Here is a 26,569-nt window from a genome sequence, read left to right on the forward strand (position 1 = left end):
TGAAGGGGGGGCAACCCTGTTGTCATGACAACGAGCCTGGGGTCCCAATGAAGAGGGAGGCTGGTTAAAACACGCACACGATGAGGTGGGACCACCTCGTTCTGCAGACAGGAAACGGGGAGGCCCGAGTCTTTGTTGGTGGGTATAAAACACGCTGAAGGACGTTTTCCTCACAACTCAGCGCACGGACTGACAGACAGGCGGCAGCTTTTACACGTCACAACCAAACGAGTGGTTCTCTCCTCCTTGCAGCTCCTTCTGTCTAGCTTTTTGTCCGTTTGCTGTAGAGGTGATGAGAAAGCTTCACACTCGTCTCTCTCTGCTCTAAACTGTCGTTTATGTGCCAGAATCCAACCCTGAACGGTACAGGAGCTGCTGCTGCTGCGAACAGCACGCTCACTGGTCTGAGGCACCCTTTCAGTTTAAAAGCAGCTCCCCAGCCAGCTGACGTCTGACTCGTTAACCAACCAGCAGCTGCGGGAAGACAGAAACGTTTGCTGTGAAAGCGCAGCATGGACGCCGAGTGCGGGAGTACAATACGAGTTGATATTTGTAAATCTTCATGAGTAAATACTTAAATATTCTGAGTCTTGCACCAAATACCGTGTGTGCAACTCTTAGCGTGGACCAGAATGCTGTGGACAGAGACGTCTCAGGACATCAGACTGTTACTGACCAGCGTCTGGAAGTTTGATGCTCCTGTGACAACAGCTGGACCTGTAGAGCCCGTTTCAGTCAGAGGACTCCAAACCGCTTTACACTCCGGTGCATCATTCATCCATTCACACGCTGGTGGTGATGAGCTACAGTGTAGCCACAGCTGCTCTAAGAGGACTAGACCTTACAGGCCAGAGCTGAACAAGAATCAGAAATTGGTATCAGCCCTGAAAACCGAAACCAGTGTCTATAACAAACCTGACCAGTTCAGCTGGTTCTGGGTCCATCCTGTAAATGAACCCATCCGGCACTCATTCATAGTAGATATTCCCAGTACATCCGGGAATGTAACATGTACTAGAGCTGGGCAATAAACAGAAAATTTATCGTTATCGAAATTTCTGACTCTTAGAGATAATTTTTCTCATGCTAATAAATGTGATAATAAAAAATGAAAAGATGTGTGCAGACACAGAGTGTGCTGCCCCCTGCTGTCTCGCCAGTAAGCTGCATCTCAGACACATGAACGTTTTGGTCCAGTTTCATTAGAAAGTGTTTGAAACTGAAATAAACTGGATGGGATGAACGAGTGAGGCGGAGAAGACAAAGAACATCAAATTAAAATTCATCAAAATTCTGGGAACGTTTAGTTTTTCTGTAACCCGGGCCTCTGATCTCATTCCTTCAAGTCGCAACGGTTAAAGCACCTGAAACCTTCTGGTTTACATGTTTAAATCTTGTCTTCACATGGATGTAGAAGTAGTCAGACACACAACGGTGACCCTTCCACACTTTATTGCATTGTTTCAAACACATTTCAGGTTCAGCTACTTCGGAACACCCAGGATGAGACGCTGGTTCAACGCCTAACCCAAACCCTGACCCCGGCTTTCCACGGGAGCCGTCAGCAGCACGTTACTGCAGCAGCACGTCTCCGACCCTTACCGTGCCCCTGGGATACTTTTTAAAAACGCCAGAAGCTGTCGGAGCGGACTTCTTACCGGACCTGGCCGGGGAACGCCTTCGGATTCCCCCGGAGGAGCTGGCTCAGGCGGCTGGGGAGAGGGAAGTCTGGGCCTCTCGACTTAGGCTACTGACCCCGTAATCCGACTCCGGATAAGCGGATGAAAATGGATGGATGGATGGACAAATAACATAGATTTACATGTAAGTAGTTTAAATAGAGTGATGTGCTGTTTGAATGTATAAACTGAACTCCTAGAGAAATCACTAGTCTGATTTTTTTCCGTTAATAAAATAAATATGTCAGGCAGGAGCGTCTCAGGATCTGTCTGAGATCTGACTCGGTGAGACAGATAATAGCATCCAAAGTGCTTTTTATGTTTGATCTGACAATTGATCAACCATTGCTTAAAAATTAAATACAGCTTAGCCGGTTAATTGCTGTGATCCTAAAACACGTAAACGGCAGCACGCAGAACTCACGAGGCAACGTTTTACGTGACGTTTACTTGCTGCTATGAGTAATAAGACAGAAAAAGCCACGCCAAAATAAGTTTAAGAAGCCCACTAAGAATCGTAATAAAAGCATTTAAAATAAATACCATACACAGTTTAGGAAACGTTGGTTTAAGTACCTGATATGAAGCGGTCGCTGCATAAGCGAAAACCTTTACTCTCGGGATCCCACAGCTTCATTTTAGCCCGGTCACTAGCGCGTTTTATTACAATGATCCAACGTTTGCGGCGCTCCGGATCTTGGGGAATCCTGTAGATGGCTCATTCCTTATGTCGTCCGTGTCTGTTCTGCATCCTGGGGCACAACAGGAATCTACCATATTTCCTGTCTGATTTGAGTTTTCTGACAATAACAAATAGTCCAGCTGCCGGCTTCTGCCTGCCAATATGGCGCCGTTTCGATTTGAACTGTTGCATGCCGGGAAACGTGACGTCAACTCCCGGAGCTCTATAAGAGAAAGAAGCAGCTCGCTTCATAAAAGCTTTTATCTTCACTTCCAAAAGTGACGTCGTTTTTCTATGTAAACATCAAAGGAAGCAGAAAAGGAAAGACAATGGAAAATGTTTAAAGGGAGGAAAACAAACCAAAATGGAAAATAGAAGAAAAAACAAAGTCAAAAGCACAGGAGCACTGACAGGAAGAAGAAGGCACTCAAAGGGAGAGAAAGACAGGAAAAAGAGGAGGACTAATAAAAAGGGAAACTAACTCGTGTCAGAAGAGGGGAGAGTTTCACAAATCCAGTTAAAGGTAAGACTGTCGAAAATTTAGTGTAAGGGGGCCCATGTCTGTGTTCGCCTTGGGCCCCCTTATTGCTAAATCCGCCACTGCTCCAACACAATTGGTGACTGGATCTCCTCGTCTCACACCCGTCTGACGCACGGGCACGCGTCTCACACCCGTCTCGCCCGCGGGCGCGCCTCTCACACCCGTCTGGCCCGCGGGCGAGAGTCTCACAACCGTATGGCCCGCGGGCGAGCGTCTCACACCCGTCTGGCCCGCGGGCGAGCGTCTCACACCCGTATGGCCCGCGGGCGAGCGTCTCACACCCGTCTGACCCGCGGGCGAGCGTCTCACAACCGTATGGCCCGCGGGCGAGAGTCTCACACCCGTATGGCCCACGGGCGAGCGTCTCACACCCGTATGGCCCACGGGCGAGCGTCTCACACCCGTATGGCCCACGGGCGAGCGTCTCACACCCGTATGGCCCACGGGCGAGCGTCTCACACCCGTATGGCCCACGGGCGAGCGTCTCACACCCGTATGGCCCACGGGCGAGCGTCTCACACCCGTATGGCCCACGGGCGAGCGTCTCACACCCGTATGGCCCACGGGGCGTGTCTCACACCTGTTGGAGGTGAACAGAAGCGATCTATCCTCCTGATCGCTCGGCTCTGACTGACAGCATCATAATTAGTAATCAGGCGTCTGCTGATCAGTGGCGTCACATGACTGTCGGTAAAGAGAAGATCAGAACACGGAGCAGAACCGTTTCCAGTGGATCCAGAACTGGTTGTGCTGGTTGATGTTTTTACTTCCAGCTTCTCGCCGTCAGGACAAACAGCTGATCACCAGATACATAAAACCTAAACCTGGCTTGACAGTGTGAAGCACACCAACAGAGAAAGCTGCTTCCATGGTTCTCTCTGCTCTGATTGGCTGCTGGCAGGACCAGGAAGTGACATGGACCAATTGGAGGACAGAGGCAACAAGGGTTAAGAAAAGTCAAGTTAACTTGAACCAGGAAGTAAAGAAGTTAGCAGGTTCACTTCATGCTAGCTAGTTTTAGAAAAACTTCCCAGAAATAAAGAATCAAACGTTTTAGAATCTAAAACAAATAAAAACATTTAAATCAGATTAAATCAGGAACTGGTTTATTTGTATGAAATCACTTTAAAAAGCCACTTTTAGAGTTTCACAAATATTTGATGTTCAATGGTTCTGAAAGTCTCAGCTGAACTTTTGACTCAGACTTCCTGATTTGTCAACAACCCTCATAACTAGACTCTTACAATAATTACCATATTTCAGTTCATATCCAACAGCACGGCTCTCTAATCGCTTCAGGTTAACATGAATAAACTTTATATGCTCTTTCGAACGTTCATTCTGTTTTTATTCGTAAGCTATTTCTGGTTCTTTTGCTACACACCTTAGTAAAAAATAGTTTTTTACCTGACATGTTTCAGCTAGCAGCTCTAGCTGCCACCAGGGATCGCCAGCGATGGTGACGTCACTTCCTTTCATCCGCGGCCAGCAGTCGCCCTCTGCTGCCCGCGGCCTCCTCGCTGACGACTGTCCCATACATGATCCAGCGTGAATCCTCCATCGTCTGTTCATGGTTTTGTGTCCACGTCTCCTCATCTCCATCTCTTGTATATTTGATGTTCGGTGTTGGTGTGGAGTTGGCATCCGGTCGTCTAAGTTTTATGACTCCACGTTGGTCAGCTGCTGCCATCTTGTCCTTTGGGTGTACTAATCTTTTCAGGGTGACGCCATCCTCTGCTGCCCGCGGATAAAAGGAAGCGACGTCACCAATACCGATCTCTGATGATGACTAGAGATCAGGGCTGCACAATATATGGTAAATATATCGTTATCGCGATATCAGCAAGGACAATATGCATATCGCAATGAACGGTCCGCTCGGATGTTTGCTACACATGATGCCTTCTGTCGGTCAAACGGAAGCATGATGTTTTTTTACAACATTAAATAGAGCTCTTCACTCATTTGGCCAATCGGGTGGGTTCTCACAGCTCAGAGCCCCGCCCCCGAGGCGGACGGCACTTCATTATGATGGTTAGCAAACTTTTGCTTTTCTCATTTTTATAATTTATTTTAGTCATTTTTTCATTTTCTTTGTTTTTGATTATTTTTGTTCCTGAGTCAAGTTTTCATTCATCTCAAATAACATCGTCATCGCAATATTAATCACTTTTATGGCATATCGCAGGTTTTCCTAACATCGTGTAGCCCTGCTAGAGATACTAGCTTAAACATGTCAAGTAAAAACCTTTTTTTTTTACTAAACTGTAGAAAAAGAACAAGAAATGGATAAATGCTTCCGACTTTAAAGTAGGTTATGCATCTAAATAAATATTCCTGTTGAATCCAAACGTTTCATTTTCGTTAGGGATGCACCGATACGATACCGTATCGGTATCGGCACCGATACTGATACCAATACCGGTATCGGTAAAGGTTAACCGATACCAGGAACCGATACCAATGCAGTTGCTTGAAAATGGCTTCCCTGTAACTTGTCATTTCTGTTCACCTAATATTTTAGTTTTGTGATGATTTCCATTCATATATTTTACTTTTTACCTTCCTCACAGTCTTTTCCTGTTGAAAGCAGAGAAGAAAATAAAACCTGTATTCCAAATCATTGCATTTTTTTGTGTGGTAGAAGTATAGGTATTGGTAATCGGTATCGGCGAGTACTCAGATCCAAGTATCGGTATCGCATCGGTTTGGAAAAAAGTGGTATCGTTGCATCCCTAATTTTCGTATTCATTCAAACAGAATTCAACTCCAGCATGACTCATTAAACCGTCCTTATTTCTGACGTCGTGTTACATAAATAATAATAATAATAATAATAAAACCAGGATGAAGACGTTTTATTGTTGGTTTCAATTCTGGCATAAAAGGAAATTTAACTTGTGATTTTTCATGTTTGGTTTCAGGTTTTTAGTTGATTAAACTGAACAAAAGCATTAAAACTTTTACATCATTTGGCTTTAAAGTAAAAATTTAATATGTGATTACACAACAGTCTTGGTTTAGTTGAAAACGATGCAGATGAGGAGATCACATGACACCGCTGGTCCAATCAGCAGATCGGAGCACAAAACACTGAACTCCAGTTAGACAAAAAAAAAAAAACATGAACTCATAAAACAACAATAAAAAATAACAATATAAAACAAATATGAATAAAAATCTAATTACAGAGATATAAACAGAAACATTTGTTCTTCTCCTGTTAAAGTACCACTTCATCGAGTCCGCACACGTCGGGTTAGATCACAATAAGATTATTAACATTATTCTCATTATTATTATCTTACAAAAGCAAAATCAACAGTGCAATAAAAAGGTTTAAATCGCTCGCTCGCTCGTCCGGAGGGGGACGGCGAGGGAGGAGAGAGAGACAGAAAACAGAATTAAAAAGAAAAGAGACGAGGAAGGTGCACAAGGTGTGAAATAATGGAGGGATGAACGATGGAGGTAGAGAGGGATGGATGGAAAGAGGAGAGAGGAGGATTGTGGGAAAACCAACACAAGCTGACGAGTCAAGGGTAATTTGGTGTTTAAAGGAAAAATGAGTTGTAGTGATGAATAAAATCCAACATGGCCGAAAACAGGTTGTGTGGATGGAAGATGCACCGATACCAGAGGTTCTGCTGCAGGACGAGGCCCCAACAGCGTGGGTGGAGCCCAAGACCACGCCCACCCTAACACGGATAGGCTGCCGGTCGGCTCATCCAGATGTGCTTTAGATCAGCTGATGCAGATGTTCTGGGTTTACTAAAGGCGATTTGGATAACTAACATGAAGTAATTTTACCCAGAAGGCCGTGTTCTGTTGTTTGGGCTAGCTCAGCAGGCTTTAGAGCCTATAATCAACCCGCTGATGGGGACTCTGGTGTTTATGTGCTGGTCTCCTGCAGACTGAACTGAATGCGAGCTCAAGAGGAAGTTCTACTAAACCTTACACTCAACTCCTCGGGTCGGATCTTCATGCTGAATCTGAGCCGTGCTTTAATTATTCTGTAAAAGTGGGTTTCACTTTGGTTTCTACCCAATTTGACCCGGTCCAAGAGATTCAGTAACAGAAGCCAAAGCTCAGAGGTATCGATGCATCTGGAGTTGGGGGGGGGGGGGGGGGGGGTAATGTAAAGTCAGGTAGGGTGGTGGAAAGGGGAGGGGGCGGGGTTACGGTTGTCGGGTTTGGCCTGTTCTTTGTGAGTCGAGTCATTTCTCAGGAACTCCGTTTAGTCCTGGAGTGTTGGATCAACCACTGGAGAGTGATGTCTGCAGAGAGAGGCGGGCCATCAGGACCAAGATTCACACAGAACGGACCTCATCAGAACCAAATGTAACCAGTCGGGCTTGGGTTCGGCTCAGAACCGTCTTAGTTTTAGAAACTTTGAAGAGCTGGTTTGTTTTTACACAGGATTTACTTACAGAAAACATCTGTAGAACAGCTGCAGCAGGGTCCTGGTGTGTTTTCAGGGTACACGCAGGAATCTCAAAGTTAAATTTAAAACCTTTTCAAGACTTTTTGAAGACCTTCTCAATATGTTTTAATATCATTTGACCTGTTATTGCCAACAAAGGTTATGTTACAGAGTACTGAGTTGAATTTTTGTTATTGACCAAATACTTATTTTCCACCCTGATTTACAAATAAATTCTTTAAAAATCCTTTCATGTGGATTCATGGATTCTTTTTCACATTCTGTCTCTCACAGGTGAAGTGTACCTATGATGAAAATTACTGACCTCTGTCATCATTTTAAGTGGGAGACCTTGCACAATCGGTGGCTGACTAAATACTTTGCCCCACTGTATATGTGTGTGTGTGTTAATGTATGTGAGTGTGTGTGTGTGTGTACGTGTTCATGTATGTGAGTGTGTGTGAGTGTGTGTGTGTGTGTACGTGTTCATGTATGTGAGTGTGTGTGAGTGTGTGTGTTAATGTGAGTGCATGTGTGTGAGTGTGTGTGTGTGCATTCATGTATGTGAGTGTGTATGTGAGTGTGTGTGTGTGTGAGTGTGTGCGTGTTCATGTATGTGTGTGCATGTGTGTGTGTGCGCATTCATGTATGCGAGTGTGTATGTGAGTGTGTGTATGTGTGTGCGTGTTAATGTGAGTGCATGTGTGAGTGTGTATGTGAGTGTGTGTGTGAGTGTGTATGTGTGTGTGTGTGTTCATGTATGTGAGTGTGTGTGTGTGTTAATGTGAGTGCATGTGTGTGTGCGTGCGTTAATGTGTGCATGTGTGTGCGTGTTCATGTATGTGTGTGTGCGTGTTCATGTATGTGAGTGTGTGTGTGTGTGTTCATGTATGTGAGTGTGTGTGTGTGTTAATGTGAGTGCATGTGTGTGCGTGCGTTAATGTGTGCATGTGTGTGCGTGTTCATGTATGCGAGTGTGTGTGTTCATGTATGTGTGTGCATGTGTGTGTGTGTGCGTGTTCATGTATGTGTGTGAGTGTTCATGTATGTGTGTGAGTGTGTGTGTGTGTGTGTGTGTGTGTGTGTGTGTGTGTGTGTGTGTGTGTGTGTGTGTGTGTGTGTGTGTGTGTGTGTGTGTGTGTGTGTGTGTGTGTGTGTGTGTGTGTGTGTGTGTGTGTGAGAGACGCACCGATGTTGTCCTTCTCCTTACAGGAGATGGAGTAGCAGCAGATCTCTCTGTCCTGGATGGCCGACAAGTTCCTTAAGAAAAGAAGAAGATAAGAACCAAAACCAGGAAACGGGCGAGTGCTCCGCATCGATCGGCCCAAGCCGCTCCAGTTTGACTCTAAGCCATACTTGCAACTTTTCATCTTTTTAAATCGTTTTCTTGAGCCAGAATATGCTAAAAGGACCCTTTACAGCAGCGGCAGGCGGCCCACGGGCCCCCACCCCTCCCCTGACGTCACTAACAGACACTAGGGGGTGCTACAAACAAGCCGAAACTGCCTGGTGGCCCTTTAAGGGGTCCAGATGTTAATAAGTGTTAGGATGGATGAAGGGAGACAGACACACACTTACATCCTCTCTATGAGCTCCTTCTCATCCAGCGCTCCTGGCAGGTCCCTCTTGTTCCCCAGAACCAGAACCTGAGCAGCCAGAGTTTAAACATCAGAACCTGCTTTTATTCAGGCTGACTGACAAACGATGATCGGCTCAAACTAACAGCTGATTCACTTGTTTACAAACAGAACATCATGTTATATGGTGTGTTTGTTTTAAGGTGGTTCTGATCAATAATCAGTCGGACTCTGGTCGCCGTCCCTGAACTCTGAGGAGTCTTGTTTTGGTTCCTAACATTAGAATCATTGTTCGGTTCTGCTCCATTGGCCATTCTTACAGGAATTCCCTGCAGCTGCGGTTTGTCCAGCAGGTTGTGGAGTTCGTTCTTAGAGGCTTCGATCTTCTCTGGATCAGCGGCGTCCACCATGTAGCTGCAGGAGGAAAAACACACACACCTGAGTCGGACTCCTTTTAGGATTATTTAAATTTACAGCGAGGATTAACCCAACTAACCTCACCTGAACCAGGTGTGAGACACAAAACCTGACAAACAACAACTCTTTATGTTCAGTTTCATCAAAAACTAAAATACTGATGTTGGTTCAGCGAGTGAACCAAAATCTGGTGTTTTTGTATCAAATTATTAAGATTATTTTGTTCGACGGCGGAGGAACGAGAAATCGGCCGATGCTGACAGCTTAATCTGAGATTAAGAAACCAGATTTTTGTATTTTTGGGTTCCTTTACAGAACACCACCAAGCAGCAATAGAAGACAAAGATCCAACATTACTCCTGGTCTTTGAACTCACCATCAGAATGGCAGGTGCAGGGTTTTCCTCCAGCAGGTGAGCTAGCGCTCAGCCTGACTAGGTCACCCGTCGGGCTAAGTGTTCTGGAATTTCAGTCATGGGAATGATATCCAATCCTGGAGTGGTTTAGTTTAGTCTAACAGGTTCTCCAGTTCTGCAACAGCCTCCTGATGACCCAGAGGTCTAAATGACATCTTCTGCGGGGCTTTACTTGGTCACCGGCCAGGCTGAGCGTCACGCCCCGCCCCGCCCTCCTCGACCCTACCATGTCCGCTGACACGAACGACGCACGGCAGTGAAACAAAAACAGGGTACCCCCATCAGCTGATACTGGTGAGAAACAGCAGCGGATCGTGTGCACGTGCATGCACCATCCCACCCCCCGCTGTCACGGACAAGCCATGGAAAGGACCGTCCACTACACACACTCACTCACTCACTCACTCACTCACTCACTCACTCACTCCACTTGGTGTTTCATCCCACCGTGAGCTCTTTGGCCCAGCTTTGGGGTGCACGGCTCTAAATTGTCCCAAGAGAACAAGTGTTTGACCATTAATGCGTCTTCATGATGGACTGGTTACCTGTGCAGGTGTAGCCCTGCCTCACACACACATGGTCCCCACCACGAGATCCTTACAGGAAGTGGTGGTAACAGAAGACGAACAAACATCAGCCCCAGGTGTTTTCTGCTGGTTCTGGTTCTGACCCCAGAGCAGTTCAGGACAGCAGGACTTACACGATGGCGCTGACTCCTCGACAGTAACGCTCCCACATGCTCCTGAAGCGAGGCTGTCCTCCGATGTCCCACAACTAGAAAATCCGACATCAAAGTAAATAACAACAAACGGTCTAAATGGATTTGCACGTGAAAGTTAATAATTATCCTTCAGTTTCATCGCTCAGCAGAGGAAGAGGAGGGTGGCGGAACCAAACTACCAACCTTGATGGTGACGTTGCCTTTAGTGATCTTCCTCATGTTGAATCCAACTGTAGGAATCATGTCTTCACTGAACTGACCTGACTGGAACACAAACACACATTTCACTCAGAAGTGACCTTTAACCCCTGATCAAAGACGTTTACGTAGAGAAACAAAAACAATTATTCAACATTCTGAAAAATCCCAACCCACTACATGAGTAGAAATAAAAACATGGTTTCAGTGAATCCCCGTGGAGATGACGTCAGCACGTTTCTACACGGCCGAGGCCGACCAAAGTGCTGCGCAGTAAAAGAGCATAAAAACCAACACACGGGAAGTAGTAAAAGTAGTACAGTCACTACTATAAAAACAATAAAAGTACAACAAAAACATCGTAAAATGCTAACTAGGTTGAAGTAAAAGCCAAGGAATGGAAATGGGCCTTCAGGCGTGATTTTAAATCACGGGGGGGGGGATTCTCACTGCTAGAGGGAGTTGGTTCCAGAGATTGACAACACTTGTTCTCCTCGTGTCCTCACCTGAACACTTGGGACCTGTAACAGGCGGGGGTCTGCTGATCAAAGAATTCGACCAGGTACGTAGGGCTGAACCAGCAGAGCCAAGTACAGAGGCGCAGAAAGAGTGACTTAAAAACAAGAAGTAAAATTTTAAACTGGATGCAGTAGCGCACCAGGAGCCAGTGCAGCTGGGCCAGAACAGGAGTAATGTGCTCCCTCCTTCTGGAGTCCGTCAAAAGGCGGGCCGCCACATTCTGTACCAGCCGTAGACGCGCAACCGAGGAAGATGTGGATCCATAAATAAGGGAATTCGCATAATCCAAGTGAGTGATCACAAATGCATGGATTACACTGTCTGTGTGTGTGTGTGTGCACGTGGATGGGCCGTACTGAGCTTCCGGCTACAGATTTTGAGTGTAGGGAGGGGCGGGCGCACTATGTGACTGGCCAATCACAGAACGTGAAGACAGTCAGTTACCCAATGAGGATTTTTCTTCAGCACGATTACAGATATTTACGAGTTTTACTCGTTTCATGCTCGTATGCGTCAAAAATGCTGCATCTGTACCGCATACTCGTCTGAAACGAGTATCCGGCTCATCCCTAGCTGTAACCACCCTGCCCTGCCTCCTCCTCCTTGCTGCCTGCCGGCTGTGATCACAAGCAACAACAGGGTGATTCCTGCTGCTTCTTCGGGAAACAGCGCAAAAAAAAAATTTAAATCTATAAAACGGGATCTTGTAGGCGTGGCGCTGGGATTTCGCCGCCACGGCTACGCCTGTGTAAGGGAAGCACTGGATTACTGTGTGCAGATCACGTCTAGTCAGGATGGACTTCATCTTTGATAGCTGGTGAAGCTGGAAAAAGCAGGATCTAAGCACCTGGCTAATGTGAGAGTCCATCTGCAGCTCTGGGCCCAAAACCACCCCCAGGTTAGTGACGGTTGGCTTCACTAAGCTGCGAAAACAGGGTGGAAGGACAGGACTAACTGTAGGGAGGAGCAAATAAAGAGCCTCCAACTTAGACTCGTTCAGGTGTAAAAAGTTATTATAAAGCCAGCCCTTCACCTCATTCAGGCAATCCACAGCCGGTTGCACCGACTCTTCAGGTTTTAATGAAACATACAAATGATAAGACACGCCATGTCACCTAAAAATAGCTGCCAGAGGAAGAATGTAAAGATTAAAAAGCAGAGGTCCTAAAATAGAGCCCTGGGGAACACCACAGGGCAGAGAGGAGGCTTTAGAGGCAAAATCCCCCATCCTCACACAAAAACTTCTGTTGCTGAGGTACGATCTGAACCAGTTCAGGGCAGTTCCCTGGACACCCACTACCTGGTTCAGTCGGGACACAAGTATAGTATGGTCTACGGTGTCAAAAGCAGCTGTGAGATCCAGCAACACCAGTAGAACATGGGAGCCGGAATCAGTGGGCCGCAGAACATCATTAAAAACTCTAAGAAGGGCAGTCTCAGTACTGTGACGGAACCCTGATTGCAAAGGGTCTAAAATGTTTAAAGTCTGCAAATGGTCAGAGAGCTGTGTAAAAACAACTTTCTCGAGAAGCTTAGGTAAACATGGAAGCTTCGAGATGGGGCGGAAGATTTCCAGGGAGGTAGAGTCCAAACCAGCTTTCTTCAAAACTGGTTGGACCACTGCCTGCTTGAAAGCCTGGGGGACAACTCCAGAGGTTAAACTCCCGTTCACAATATTTAAAATAAAGCGGCCAACTAGGGCTGCAACAAACGATTATTTGGATAATCGATTAATCGGATGGGGTCTCGACACGATTAATCGATTAATCGGATTACATGGGGAAATTTTTAAAAACTGCTAGGGAAACGTTATTTCTCTCCTTCCTTCACTTTATTTAACACAACATTATTAGAAAACAGTTCAATAGCAGAAAAACAACATGCCATCACCTAAATTGTCTTATAAGGTGTATAGACAGAGACCCTAAGCTACATCTATCTGTGACCTAAAATGCTTGGTCCAAGTTAAACAGCTTAAGGGCAATTCTCATCTGTTTTGTTTGATCTCATCTGTTGACATTTATTTTAAATGTAATTAAACATAGGCTGTGAATTAATCAAAATTGATCACCATTTCCAAAAATGACTGAAAAAATACCAAATAAAACAAAAGTAAATGAATGCCATCCTCCTTGCGATGATGCCCTGGGCAACTGCTATAAAGTCACATCAAGAAATGCTGCTGATCATTCCAATGATCCCAAATAGACTCACATTAGGCCACATGAAAGCAACTGAACCCAAAAATATATTAACCAGTATATAACTGCACTCTCACACAACACGCCTGCAGCAACAGTTAGGACTCCTCCCTCCCTTTTAAAAGCGTTTTTGCTTCTGAGGACATTGTGGTTGTAAAACCACATGCTAGTAGTCTGGCCCCGGTGTGATCAACCAGTTTCTGCGGGAATGTGACGGCAGAACCAGGGCCAGATTAACACTTTGTTGTACCCTGGGCAACAATATTCAAGGGCTCCATCATCACGGCCCAAGGATCACCATAATGTGGTCACATACAGAATATTTTACTGTAATATGCAGTAAATATACTCAATACTTGAATGCCTGACAACACGTAACCTGCCCAGAGTAACCTTTGACCCACCTCGTGTGGACTGACCAATGAGGAGAGGGTCTTAACTTGAGGCCCTCTCTTCATTGGTCAGTCTGCATGAGACTGACTCTCAACTGACGTTCAGAGTCATAGGCAGCGAAGCGTCTCTGTGCAGTGCAAAAGCCCGGGTGGACAGTTTGTTTAATGTAGGGTGACCATATTTCCATTTCCAAACAAGAGGACAGGGGATCTGTGCCTATGACGTCACACTATGGCAACGCCACACAAACCATGTTGGGACCCATTTTTTGTAAGAACTAAATTAATATCAGATTCTGCCAACAAAAGGGCTCTAAAACAATTCATATGTAAATATTTTGCATATTTAATGCAAAATCTCATTTTTATGCTTTAGTGCTGCAACAAGGTTTTATTAATAATAAATTATTATACCTTTTGTTTTACTACAGCATCGGTAAGCTTCCTGTGCACAGATGATTAAGGATGCTTGTTTCAGCTGTGAGATTAGACGATAGGATCAATGATAAAATAAGTTGTCACACACTCCATGGAAACTTTCAGAGAATCCACAAATAGTGGCTTTCGAATGGTTTTGTTACTTTTTGCAAGTTTATAAAAGAAGCAGATGAGACAGCATGTCTGATAATTTAGTTTTTCATCTGATAATATTAGAACATGTCAGTAATGTCTGAGGGGCTTTTATAAACACCATATAACTAACACTACTGGAGAGGGCATGAATTACACAGATGCTTCTGGGGAGCCCAGTTATGGGGGGGGGGGGGGGCATTTTGCCTTGGCCCCCAAAATGTCTTGAAACGGCCCTGGGAGTGTGACTGAGTTTTGAAGGTGACCTGAATTGTATCAGATGTATAAATATTACATGTGTATAACTTATTGTTTTTTACTGGTAAAAACGTGTCGTGGAGATAAATCTACCTACATTTTACTTTTCAACACTTTGTTTTGTTTTCTTGTTTTTATTGAACTATTTTCCTGTCCTGTCTGTCTCTCATCTTCCTGCATCTCCTCTTAATTCTCCAGAAAATCTGTTGCCTGGATTCTTACCTTTTCACCTCATCAGTTACTTTTGAGCAGATCAAAGGAGCGCGTTTTCGATGCTGCGTGAGGTGACATCACCACAGCACAGGTGATGAGCTCCGCAGTAGCGAGCTTCAGGCACAAATAAGACAGAAAATAGAGAACATGTGCGGACAAGAACGATCGTGTGCTAATTATAGTTTTTTGGTTGCGCCACTTTGAGAATGGACCGTGCGCTGGAAGCAGCTGCCTGGATCGCTGTGCAACAATGCGGAATCGGTTCGCAGCAGCGCAAGTCTGCCGGCTCTCCCTTGCGCTGATCTGCCGGCTCTCCCTCGCGCTGATCTGCGGCTCTCCCTCGCGCTGATCTGACTTGCTCTGGTCTGCGCGCAACGGCGGGCGGGAAGGGGGGGCGCTTTTGGAAGAGTTGTGCGACACAACGAATCGATGACGCAATTCGTTGCCAACGCTTTTAGTAATCGATTTTCATCGAATTTATCGATTCGTTGTTGCAGCCCTACGGCCAACCACAGGAAAAACCTCTTTAAGAAGACGCAGAGGCATCACGTCAGTCGGAGAACCAGAAGGCTTCAGCCCTGCCACCAGATCAGAGAGCAAAGAAAAAGAAATAGGCTCAAGGTGATCCACTGAATACTGAGAGGAGTCACATCCAGGAGAGGCAAACAGCGAGGGTGAGATCAGGGCTCTGATGTTGGTGATCTTAGAAACAAAGAAACCTAGAGCAAAGATCATCCGAAGCATCGGGAAGAGAAGGCTCAGTGGAAAAAAATGAATTTAACACAGAATAATATAAATGATAAAAAATACAAACATTTTAATACCCTGCAAATATAATTAGATCAGCAGGAAGTGCTTGTTTTTCAGTAAAGCTCTGGATCTCCTGGATCACATTAAACCAAAGGTCATCAGGAAACAGGTGGAAGGTCCATGTGCTTACTTTTAGCAGCAGTGTTAATAATAATAATAATAATAATAATAATAATACATTTTATTTAAAAGCGCCTTTCTGGTCACTCAAGGACACTGTACATAATAAAAACACAAATATTCAGTAAGTAAACATACGTAAACATCAACAAACAAGGCACTCTAAAATTCAAAGCTGATATGTGGTTATGAAGAGGTGAGTTTGGAGTTGTTTTTTGAATTCTGTGAATGAGTTAATGTTCTTGATGAGAGGGTGAAGGGAGTTCCAGAGTTTGGGAGCGGTGCAGCTGAAGGCTCTACTCCCCATGGTGCTGAGACGAAAGGAGGGCACAGAGAGATGGAGGACCTGGAGGAGGAGGACCTGAGGGAACGGGACGAGGTGACGATGTGAACGAGATCTGTGAGGTGGTGAGGGGCGAGGTTATGGATGGCCTTGAAGGTGAGAAGGAGAATCTTGTAGTTAATCCTGGTGTGCACTGGTAGCCAATGGAGTTGTTTGAGGATGGGGGTGATGTGATGAGAGATTAATGTTACGAAGATGGAAATAAGCTGACCGTGTGATGCTATTGATATGAGATTGGAAGGATAGTGTGCTGTCTAGGATGACACCCAGACTCTTGACCTGGGGAGAGGGGGAAACTGAAGTATTATCAACTGTGAGAGAGAAACTGCCAAATTTTGAGAGGGTGTTCTTGGTACCAACCAAAAGAAGTTCTGTTTTGTCTGTATTTAATTTCAGGAAGTTCGAACTGAACCAGGATTTTATTTCTTGAAGGCAGGTGATGAGGGAGGAAGTGCAGAATTTGGCTTACTGGACAAATAGAGCTGGGTGTCATCCGCGAAGCAGTGAAAATGAATATTGAATCTGAAGATATTGCCAAGGGGAAGGATGTATATAATGAAGAGACAGAAGAGGGCTGTGAGCGGGAGGATTTGATAGTACTGAACTGAGTGCGACCTGATAGGTAGGACTGAAACCACTGAAGTGGGATGTTAGCTATGCCGATGGAAGATAACCTGTGGAGGAGAATGGAATGAGATATTGTGTCAAAGGCCGCACTCAGATCAAGGAGGACCAGGATGGATAGAAGACCGGAATCAGCAGCAATGAGGAGATCCTTAGTTATTATGAGGAGGGCTGTTTCTGTGCTGTGAAGTGGGCGGAAACCGGGTTCATAGAAGGAGTTTAGTGTCAGATGGGTGTTGAGCCGGGTAGAGACTATTTTTTCTAAAACTTTGGAGACAAAGGGTAGGTTGGAGATGGGGCGGAGATTAGTAAAGATGTTCGGATCCGAACCAGGTTTATTAAGTATTGGAGTAACTGCAGCAGTTTTGAAGCTAGAGGGAACAATACCGGAGAAAAGGGATGAGTGTGTGAGAGCGGAGACGAGAGGGAGCAGGGAGGGGAGGCAGGATTTAACCCAGGCCGTGGGAAGGAGGTCGAGGAGGCAGGTAGAAGGCTTTGACTTGTGGATAATATCTGATATCTCAGAATCACTGGGAAGTTGGAAAATAACTGTGTTGGTTCGGGGGGGTCATATGGGGAGGTAGGGGGGACGCTTTGGTTGGTTGCAGGTTAACACGCACCTGTATGCTCCAGAAAAGAAAGCCGGTTGAAACAGAGTCTTATTTGAGAGTGTTACTCTTATTTACAGTATCCTAGTTTATGTTAGACCAGTGTGACTGTTTATGGTTATTGTCTAAAGAAGGTCTCACATCAAAGATGACCAGGTACCATTAGATCTGATCGGCAGCTGCTGGGAGCGGGACGGACCAGCAGACCGAACCATTTCTTTCGTCTAGGTTATGAATAAACACACACCAGATATCTCCACAGACGCTGAATAACAAATCAGACGTGACTGACTCATCTTCGCCTCTCGAGTCCAGCTGACCTCATCACCGCAGAGTAACAATGGAGGCAGATTAACCCCGAAACTCACCGCGATCACGTTCACGAAGGTGGTTTTCCCCGAATACTGCAGCCCCACCAGGGTCAGCTCCATCTCCTCCTTCCAGAACAGCGCCTTGAACCAGTCCAGCAGTTTGTTAATGAGCGCTATCATTTCAGCCGTTTCTTCACAATCCTCCCGTTAGCTGCGGCTAGGCTAGGCTACTAACGCCCCAAAGGTCCGGTTTGTGTCCGCTAACAGACACGGTGACAGACACCGACGGTTACCGGAGGAACTAAACACTCCGGTAGATTCACACCAACACGAAAAACTCTTGTTTCCCGGTGGCTTTGAGCTCTCTTGCCCGCTATAAGCCTTTTTTGATGTTTACTAGCTGCGCTTTATCCTGCTAACGCTGAGAAGACAGGAAGAAGAGAACCATCTACATCCGGTAGAGCCTTTCAAAATAAACAACCAACGAAATTAATTTAAAAAAAACTGCATGAATACCATCAGCTGATGTTTAAATAACAAAACACACCAAAGACATTGTACAAAAATTTATGTTATTTTCTAGGCATTTGTTTATTAATATTTTTGCTTTAGGGTATAAATTGATTGGTCGGTAGATATATTGGGAGGCTTCCGGTTTGGGTGGGGTTGCTGAAGAAAGTAAAAGAGAGAATAAAAGAAAAAACAAAAACCAGAAAATGTCTGTTTCTGAAACACTGCCATCTAGTGCTCACTTACATACATGGTTCTGATTAAAACCCACATTTTTGCTAAATGCTCATAATGATCTTTAACAATCATTGCATAATACACATTCATCCATCCACCCACCCACCCATCCATTCAGACATCTGCACCTGAGCATATTCACATGCCACACCTCCAATGTCTCAAGCTGGGAAAAACAGTTGATCTACATGAGCTACACGTAGCTTCTTGCCAGTTTGTAGCACTGTAGTTAATTAATCTGAGATTGTGAAATATGTTCATGTTCATTTTATTTTTAAAGCCCCTTCCCACCCCCACCCAAGGGGGCCCAAGGTGCTGAACATAGAGCAAAGAAGCAGCACAATAAGACAGCTCTAAAGAAAGAGCTAAAACAATAAAAATTAGTGATCAAAAACATTAAAATGTGAATAGAAACAACTAAGATACGGCTTAAGCCTTGCTTTAAAGTGGGCAGCGGTGTGGACGACTTGATTTCTCGTGGGAGTCGGGAAAGAGGACCCAGAACTGAAAAAGGCAAGATCACCCCAGACTTACACTTTGATCGCGGTACCACCAAAGGATCACTCTGACCCTAACGTAGCAATCTTGCAGGGACGTAGCGGGTCAGCAGGGAGGCTAAATATGGTGGCGCTGATCCAGATAGGGATTGAAAAACAAGGACCAGGATTTTGGACAAGATGCAACTCTTCACCGGTAGCCAGTCCAAAACAGTCAGGAGTGGAGTGACATGCTCCCACGTGCTCCATAAAGAAACCTGGCGACAGCGTTTTGGACCAGCTGGAGCCGAGTCATTAAGGACTGGCTCAAGCCAGCATAGAGGGAGTTGCAGTACTCTAGCCTAGAGACGATAAAAGCATTGGCTACAGATTTCAACTCCTGTTTAGTTAAGATCGACTTAATATTAGATAAGCGCCTTAACTGATAAAAACACGAACGAACAACAGAGTTCACCTGACTATCAAATCGTAGACCGGAGTCTATCTTGACACCCAATATCTAAAAATATACAGTTGACAATCGTCAGCATAGAGATGGAAACTAATGTTATGTTTTCTAAACAACAGTCCCAGTGGTAGCAGATAGAGGGAGAACAGCAGGGGGCCCAAAACAGAACCCTGAGGAACCCCCCACCTGAGCTTAGCACCTCCTGAAAAATAAGAGCCATGGGAAACAGAGAACGTCCTACCCATGATCAATGAATATGATTGCGCCAGGGATTATCCCTCCAGTGGCGACAACCTTTAGCCTCCTTATCTCAATAAGACATCCTAATTTTTGATTTCGTCCTTTTATGAATATTCATGTTGAAGCAAATGAGGAAGAGGAGAAGGAGGAGAAGATAAACGTATATTTATAAAGTTGTAGAAACACTTTCTGTAAATGCTTTTTAAAAAACGCCATGACATTTTTACTAAAGTCGCTCTAAGTGTTGTTCAACAGCATCAACGTAGCAATAACAAACATGGTGGCTGTGTGACGTCAAAGCAAGCCACATCAACAAACTCAGAACGTTTGATCGACTTTTAATGAATGTGGAGTATTTCCGCCCCCCAGTGGCGACAACTAAGAACTACATCCTGGGTCTGATAAACCAGTTAGAAGAGAACATCCCCCCCCCCCCCCCCATGGCGCCAAAATTGCAATAAATCTCCACAGTCTAAACCTCTGACCTCTGACCTCTTCCACACTAACTGTGTGAGCATCCAGTCACTGCGTCCCGACTGATCATGCGCCCTGGCTGCTTGGCCAAGGGGACGTCCGCTTGGCTGACTGGTTAGCGCGTGACTCTCACCCGGGAATCTGGGGATTGAATCCCACCCGGGCCCTCGCTTCTCCGCCTTGTCACATGTGTCACATCCCTCTTCGGTTTGGCAAGCATCGGCTGCTCTGTTGTTTGTTGTTTGTTCATCTAAACGATAACACCAGCAGCTCGTGTGAAACGGACAAACGGCTGTTTATTGGAATCAGAAGGGATCAACATTAAAACTGTTTTCATCTACAGGCTGATGAGGAAAGCAGAACTAATTTAAAACAGTAAATAAATAATCTGAGCCCAGGAACGACTGAAGTAATCCTCGGATCCACGCTGAACCGGACCGGGCCGACCCAGATTCATTATTATTTTCTTCAGTCTGAATAAAACCAACATGGGATAAACATTCCTGTTTAAATTCTTTTCTCCCATCTGACATTCAGTTTTCAGTTCAGGTTCCTCAGTAGAGTCAGAACTGGATCAGAAATCTAGTTGTTCTGGTTCTGATGGTTCTCCATCTGTTAGGAGCATCGGTTCTTGCTGCTTCCAGGCTCTGGTGTTCCCTCTTCCCGGTTCTCCTCTGCTGAGGTGGTTTCCTCTGATTCCCGATGGTTTTCCAGATCCTGGACCCCGTCAGTTGTTGTTCTGTAGCTGCAGGTTCTGCAGCTGCAGACCCACCTGGTCCTCTGGGTTGTTCTGGTTCTGGTGGGGAGAAAACAGTTAAAGTGAAAGTGACCTAGAGCTGAGGGTGGAGCTCCAGCGCTGGGAGTACCTGCTGGTGCTGCAGCTGGAGGCTGTACTGGGCCAGCGTGGCGTACAGGAACTGGTACTGCTCTGTGGTCTGGATCATCCCACCCCTGATCCGGACAGAGGAGTTTTAACTTCCATCACAGCTCAGACCAGAGAACAGGAAGAAGGAAAAGTGTCACCTGTCCAGTCGGAGCTGACAAACCGTCTCCAGGATGTCGACCTGACCCGTTTCCCTGAGCTGCTGACAGCCGATGCTGCTCGCTACGAAACAACCGGTCCTCCCGATGCCGGCGCTGAGCAGACAGGAGAGGATGAGAGGAACATCTCATCACGGAGGGTCAGGTTAACCCAGTCTGAGCTCCAAATGCTCTGGTACCAGAGTTCTTTCAGAACATTTGGAAAATTGACTGGATCAGTGGTTGTGGAGGTGAGCATCTCTCCTGCAGGTGCGTCACCCTCACAAACATGTTGTGGGTCAAACCTGTTAAAGGGGCGTGGTCACATGTTCCAACAGGAAGAAGTTTTCTATTTTGAGACTTCCTGAGCTGGTTTTACTGGTCAGTGACCAGAACACCAACATCCTGATGTTTGGGCAGCATCTCTAAACCTGGTAACTAGCATTAGTAATATTTAGGTAAGGGTGGTTACCATGGTGACCTCCTGGCAGCAGCATTAACATATCTGTTTATAAATATTTAGTCTCAGATTAGACTTTGGAGTTTCATTTGAAGCATCCCTGTTTCTCCACCTCTACCTCACCATTGTTCAGATGAACACCAACCTGCAGTGGATGATGACCGCACCAGAACCAGGAACCGGGCCTGTGATTGGCTCAGAGCTGGGGGGTGATTTGAGGGACTTCCTGTGCATCTCCACATCTTCCACCAGTCTCAGCAGGGAAACAATGCATTCTGGGACGTGGTGGTCAGGCCAGGAGCTAAACCAGTAGTGTCTGACTGCACGGCGCTCTGAGAGCAGCTGAAGCCCGGAAGCAGAACCAGAACCAGAGGTCAGAATCAAACTCTTTCAAAACAAAACAAGCTGAAACAAACAACATTAAAACAGAGCTGGAATAAAAACGTCCTGATAATTAAGCTGGACTTCAAAAGTTGTTTATTAGTTAGAAACTTACATTTCCGAGGACACCTGAATGCAGCAGCAGCCGAGCTTGCCCTTCACCACTTCATCATCCATTAAAGCACGATCTCTGTTTGCTTTATGAATGAATCCATGACCAACGGACACCGAACAGACTCACCTGGATCTCCAGATCCGTGATGATGAAACCATCTCTCTCCTGGCTGTTCTTCACTTTCATCAGGAATCTGCCAAACTGTCTCATCTCTCCTTCCTCTTCCTGTCTCCGGCCATTCTTCTCTCCCTCCTGATCCTCGTCCTCCTCCTTCACCTCCTCCGTTTTGTGCCTTGGCTGTGGCCAGTACGGCTCACATTTCTGAACCCAAAAGAAAAAAAAAACATCTTTGTCAGATTTATTCTCTCTCGGCAGTAAACTCACACAACTGAAATAATCTCATTTCCTTTTGAACTTCACTCGGAGGTCGTAGACACAGGGGGAGCAGTTCCATCTCACCTCGTTGTTCTCCTTCAGTTTTGTAACCATGACGATGATGCTGCTCCTCTCCTGCCAGACCATGTCCCAGAAGTCCCCGACGGTGTGCAGCATCGGGCCCTGGGTGGCGATGTAGGCCCTCGGAGCCCCTTTATACCCCTGCATGAAACGGGATTAAACATCTGCATGAGATGAGATTAAATACCTGCATGAGACAGGATTAAACATCTGCAATAGACGGGATTAAACATCTGCATGAGATGGGATTAAATACCTGCATGAGACAGGATTAAACATCTGCATTAGACGGGATTAAACATCTGCATTGGATGGGATTAAACATCTGCATTAGATGGGATTAAACATCTGCATTAGATGGGATTAAACATCTGCATTAGATGGGATTAAACATCTGCATTAGACGGGATTAAACATCTGCATTAGACGGGATTAAACAACTGCACTAGACGGGATTAAACATCTGCATTAGACGGGATTAAACATCTGCACTAGACGGGATTAAACATCTGCATTAGACGGGATTAAACATCTGCATGAGATGGCACTAAACATCTGCATGAGATGGGATTAAATACCTGCATGAGACGGGATTAAACATCTGCATTAGACGGGATTAAACATCTGCATTAGATGGGATTAAACATCTGCATTAGACGGGATTAAACATCTGCATTAGATGGGATTAAACATCTGCATTAGACGGGATTAAACATCTGCACTAGACGGGATTAAACATCTGCATTAGACGGGATTAAACATCTGCACTAGAAAGGATTAAACATCTGCACTAGACGGGATTAAACATCTGCATTAGACGGGATTAAACATCTGCATTAGACGGGATTAAACATCTGCACTAGACAGGATTAAACATCTGCATTAGACGGGATTAAACATCTGCACTAGACAGGATTAAACATCTGCACTAGACGGGATTAAACATCTGTACTAGACAGGATTAAACATCTGCATTAGACGGGATTAAACATCTGCACTAGACTGGATTAAACATCTGCATTAGACGGGATTAAACATCTGCATTAGATGGGATTAAACATCTGCATTAGACGGGATTAAACATCTGCATTAGACTGGATTAAACATCTGCATTAGATGGGATTAAACATCTGCATTAGACGGGATTAAACATCTGCATTAGACGGGATTAAACATCTGCACTAGACGGGATTAAACATCTGCATTAGACGGGATTAAACATCTGCACTAGAAAGGATTAAACATCTGCACTAGACGGGATTAAACATCTGCATTAGACGGGATTAAACATCTGCATTAGACGGGATTAAACATCTGCACTAGACAGGATTAAACATCTGCATTAGACGGGATTAAACATCTGCACTAGACAGGATTAAACATCTGCACTAGACGGGATTAAACATCTGTACTAGACAGGATTAAACATCTGCATTAGACGGGATTAAACATCTGCACTAGACTGGATTAAACATCTGCATTAGACGGGATTAAACATCTGCATTAGATGGGATGAAACATCTGCATTAGACGGGATTAAACATCTGCATTAGACGGGATTAAACATCTGCATTAGACGGGATTAAACATCTGCATTAGACGGGATTAAACATCTGCATTAGACGGGATTAAACATCTGCACTAGACGGGATTAAACATCTGCATTAGACGGGATTAAACATCTGCACTAGACGGGATTAAACATCTGCATTAGACGGGATTAAACATCTGCCCTAGACCGGATTAAACATCTGCACTAGACGGGATTAAACATCTGCATTAGACGGGATTAAACATCTGCACTAGACGGGATTAAACATCTGCATTAGATGGGATTAAACATCTGCACTAGATGGGATTAAACATCTGCATTAGACGGGATTAAACATCTGCACTAGACGGGATCAAACATCTGCTTTAGACGGAATTAAACATCTGCACTAGACGGGATTAAACATCTGCATTAGACGGGATTAAACATCTGCACTAGACGGGATTAAACATCTGCATTAGACGGGATTAAAGATCTGCACTAGACAGGATTAAACATCTGCATTAGACGGGATTAAACATCTGCACTAGACAGGATTAAACATCTGCACTAGACGGGATTAAACATCTGCACTAGACAAGATTAAACATTTGCATTAGACGGGATTAAACATCTGCACTAGTCGGGATTAAACATCCGCACTAGACGGGATTAAACATCTGCACTAGACAGGATTAAACATCTGCACTAGACGGGATTAAACATCTGCACTAGACGGGATTAAACATCTGCATTAGACGGGATTAAACATCTGCACTAGACGGGATTAAACATCTGCATTAGACGGGATTAAACATCTGCACTAGACAGGATTAAACATCTGCATTAGACGGGATTAAACATCTGCATTAGACAGGATTAAACATCTGCATTAGACGGGATTAAACATCTGCACTAGACAGGATTAAACATCTGCATTAGATGGGATTAAACATCTGCACTAGACAGGATTAAACATCTGCATTAGACGGGATTAAACATCTGCACTAGACAGGATTAAACATCTGCATTAGACGGGATTAAACATCTGCACTAGACGGGATTAAACATCTGCATTAGATGGGATTAAACATCTGCACTAGACGGGATTAAACATCGGCATTAGACGGGATTAAACATCTGCATTAGACGGGATTAAGCATATGCATTAGACGGGATTAAACATCTGCATTATATGGGATTAAACATCTGCACTAGATGGGATTAAACATCTGCATTAGATGGGATTAAACATCTGCATTAGACGGATTAAACATATGCACTAGATGGGATTAAACATCTGCATTAGACAGGATTAAACATCTGCACTAGAAAGGATTAAACATCTGCACTAGACGGGATTAAACATCTGCATTAGACGGGATTAAACATCTGCCCTAGACCGGATTAAACATCTGCACTAGACGGGATTAAACATCTGCATTAGACGGGATTAAACATCTGCACTAGACGGGATTAAACATCTGCATTAGATGGGATTAAACATCTGCACTAGATGGGATTAAACATCTGCATTAGACGGGATTAAACATCTGCACTAGACGGGATCAAACATCTGCTTTAGACGGAATTAAACATCTGCACTAGACGGGATTAAACATCTGCATTAGACGGGATTAAACATCTGCACTAGACGGGATTAAACATCTGCATTAGACGGGATTAAAGATCTGCACTAGACAGGATTAAACATCTGCATTAGACGGGATTAAACATCTGCACTAGACAGGATTAAACATCTGCACTAGACGGGATTAAACATCTGCACTAGACAAGATTAAACATCTGCATTAGACGGGATTAAACATCTGCACTAGTCGGGATTAAACATCCGCACTAGACGGGATTAAACATCTGCACTAGACGGGATTAAACATCTGCACTAGACGGGATTAAACATCTGCACTAGACGGGATTAAACATCTGCATTAGACGGGATTAAACATCTGCACTAGACGGGATTAAACATCTGCATTAGACGGGATTAAACATCTGCACTAGACAGGATTAAACATCTGCATTAGACGGGATTAAACATCTGCATTAGACAGGATTAAACATCTGCATTAGACGGGATTAAACATCTGCACTAGACAGGATTAAACATCTGCATTAGATGGGATTAAACATCTGCACTAGACAGGATTAAACATCTGCATTAGACGGGATTAAACATCTGCACTAGACAGGATTAAACATCTGCATTAGACGGGATTAAACATCTGCACTAGACGGGATTAAACATCTGCATTAGATGGGATTAAACATCTGCACTAGACGGGATTAAACATCGGCATTAGACGGGATTAAACATCTGCATTAGACGGGATTAAACATATGCATTAGACGGGATTAAACATCTGCATTATATGGGATTAAACATCTGCACTAGATGGGATTAAACATCTGCATTAGATGGGATTAAACATCTGCATTAGACGGATTAAACATATGCACTAGATGGGATTAAACATCTGCATTAGACAGGATTAAACATCTGCACTAGAAAGGATTAAACATCTGCACTAGACGGGATTAAACATCTGCATTAGACGGGATT

General features: G+C 44.7%; 2 protein-coding genes across 4 annotated transcripts in view; both read right to left on the bottom strand.

Annotated features, from left to right (window-relative positions):
• Positions 1-7,022: 7,022 nt before the first annotated feature.
• arl8a (ADP-ribosylation factor-like 8A) lies at positions 7,023-18,028 on the bottom strand. Its single transcript, XM_054746283.2, has 7 exons — positions 17,677-18,028; positions 10,636-10,716; positions 10,432-10,505; positions 9,220-9,313; positions 8,901-8,968; positions 8,512-8,582; positions 7,023-7,176 (listed from the first exon to the last, which is right to left on the bottom strand). The coding sequence occupies exons 1-7, from the start codon at positions 17,797-17,799 to the stop codon at positions 7,124-7,126; spliced, it is 564 nt and encodes a 187-aa protein (XP_054602258.1). The 5' UTR covers positions 17,800-18,028; the 3' UTR covers positions 7,023-7,123.
• A 2,593-nt stretch (positions 18,029-20,621) lies between these two features.
• The window catches only part of LOC107391510 (tyrosine-protein phosphatase non-receptor type 7), a 31,263-nt gene continuing 25,315 nt past the window's right edge, over positions 20,622-26,569 (bottom strand). For all 3 annotated transcript variants that reach the window (XM_054746281.2, XM_054746282.2, XM_054746280.2), the window contains exons 6-11: positions 22,461-22,598; positions 22,128-22,322; positions 21,651-21,847; positions 21,049-21,162; positions 20,892-20,976; positions 20,622-20,821 (exon numbers count right to left, since the gene is read on the bottom strand). In XM_054746281.2, the coding sequence (XP_054602256.2) occupies positions 20,753-20,821; positions 20,892-20,976; positions 21,049-21,162; positions 21,651-21,847; positions 22,128-22,322; positions 22,461-22,598 (798 nt within the window). In that variant the 3' untranslated portion in view covers positions 20,622-20,752. The remainder of the gene's footprint in view (positions 20,822-20,891; positions 20,977-21,048; positions 21,163-21,650; positions 21,848-22,127; positions 22,323-22,460; positions 22,599-26,569) is intronic.

The sequence above is a fragment of the Nothobranchius furzeri genome, chromosome 15 (assembly GCF_043380555.1).
Source record: "Nothobranchius furzeri strain GRZ-AD chromosome 15, NfurGRZ-RIMD1, whole genome shotgun sequence".
NCBI lineage: Eukaryota > Metazoa > Chordata > Actinopteri > Cyprinodontiformes > Nothobranchiidae > Nothobranchius > Nothobranchius furzeri.

Excerpts from the sequence above, each read along its gene's own strand:
- arl8a (XM_054746283.2), bottom strand. The coding sequence starts at position 17,799 with ATGATAGCGCTCATTAACAAACTGCTGGACTGGTTCAAGGCGCTGTTC. Across the intron at positions 10,717-17,676 it reads CCTTCGTGAACGTGATCGCG|TCAGGTCAGTTCAGTGAAGA; the intron begins GTGAGTTTCGGG and ends TTTGTGTTCCAG. Across the intron at positions 9,314-10,431 it reads CGAGGAGTCAGCGCCATCGT|CTACATGGTGGACGCCGCTG; the intron begins GTAAGTCCTGCT and ends TTCCTCCTGCAG.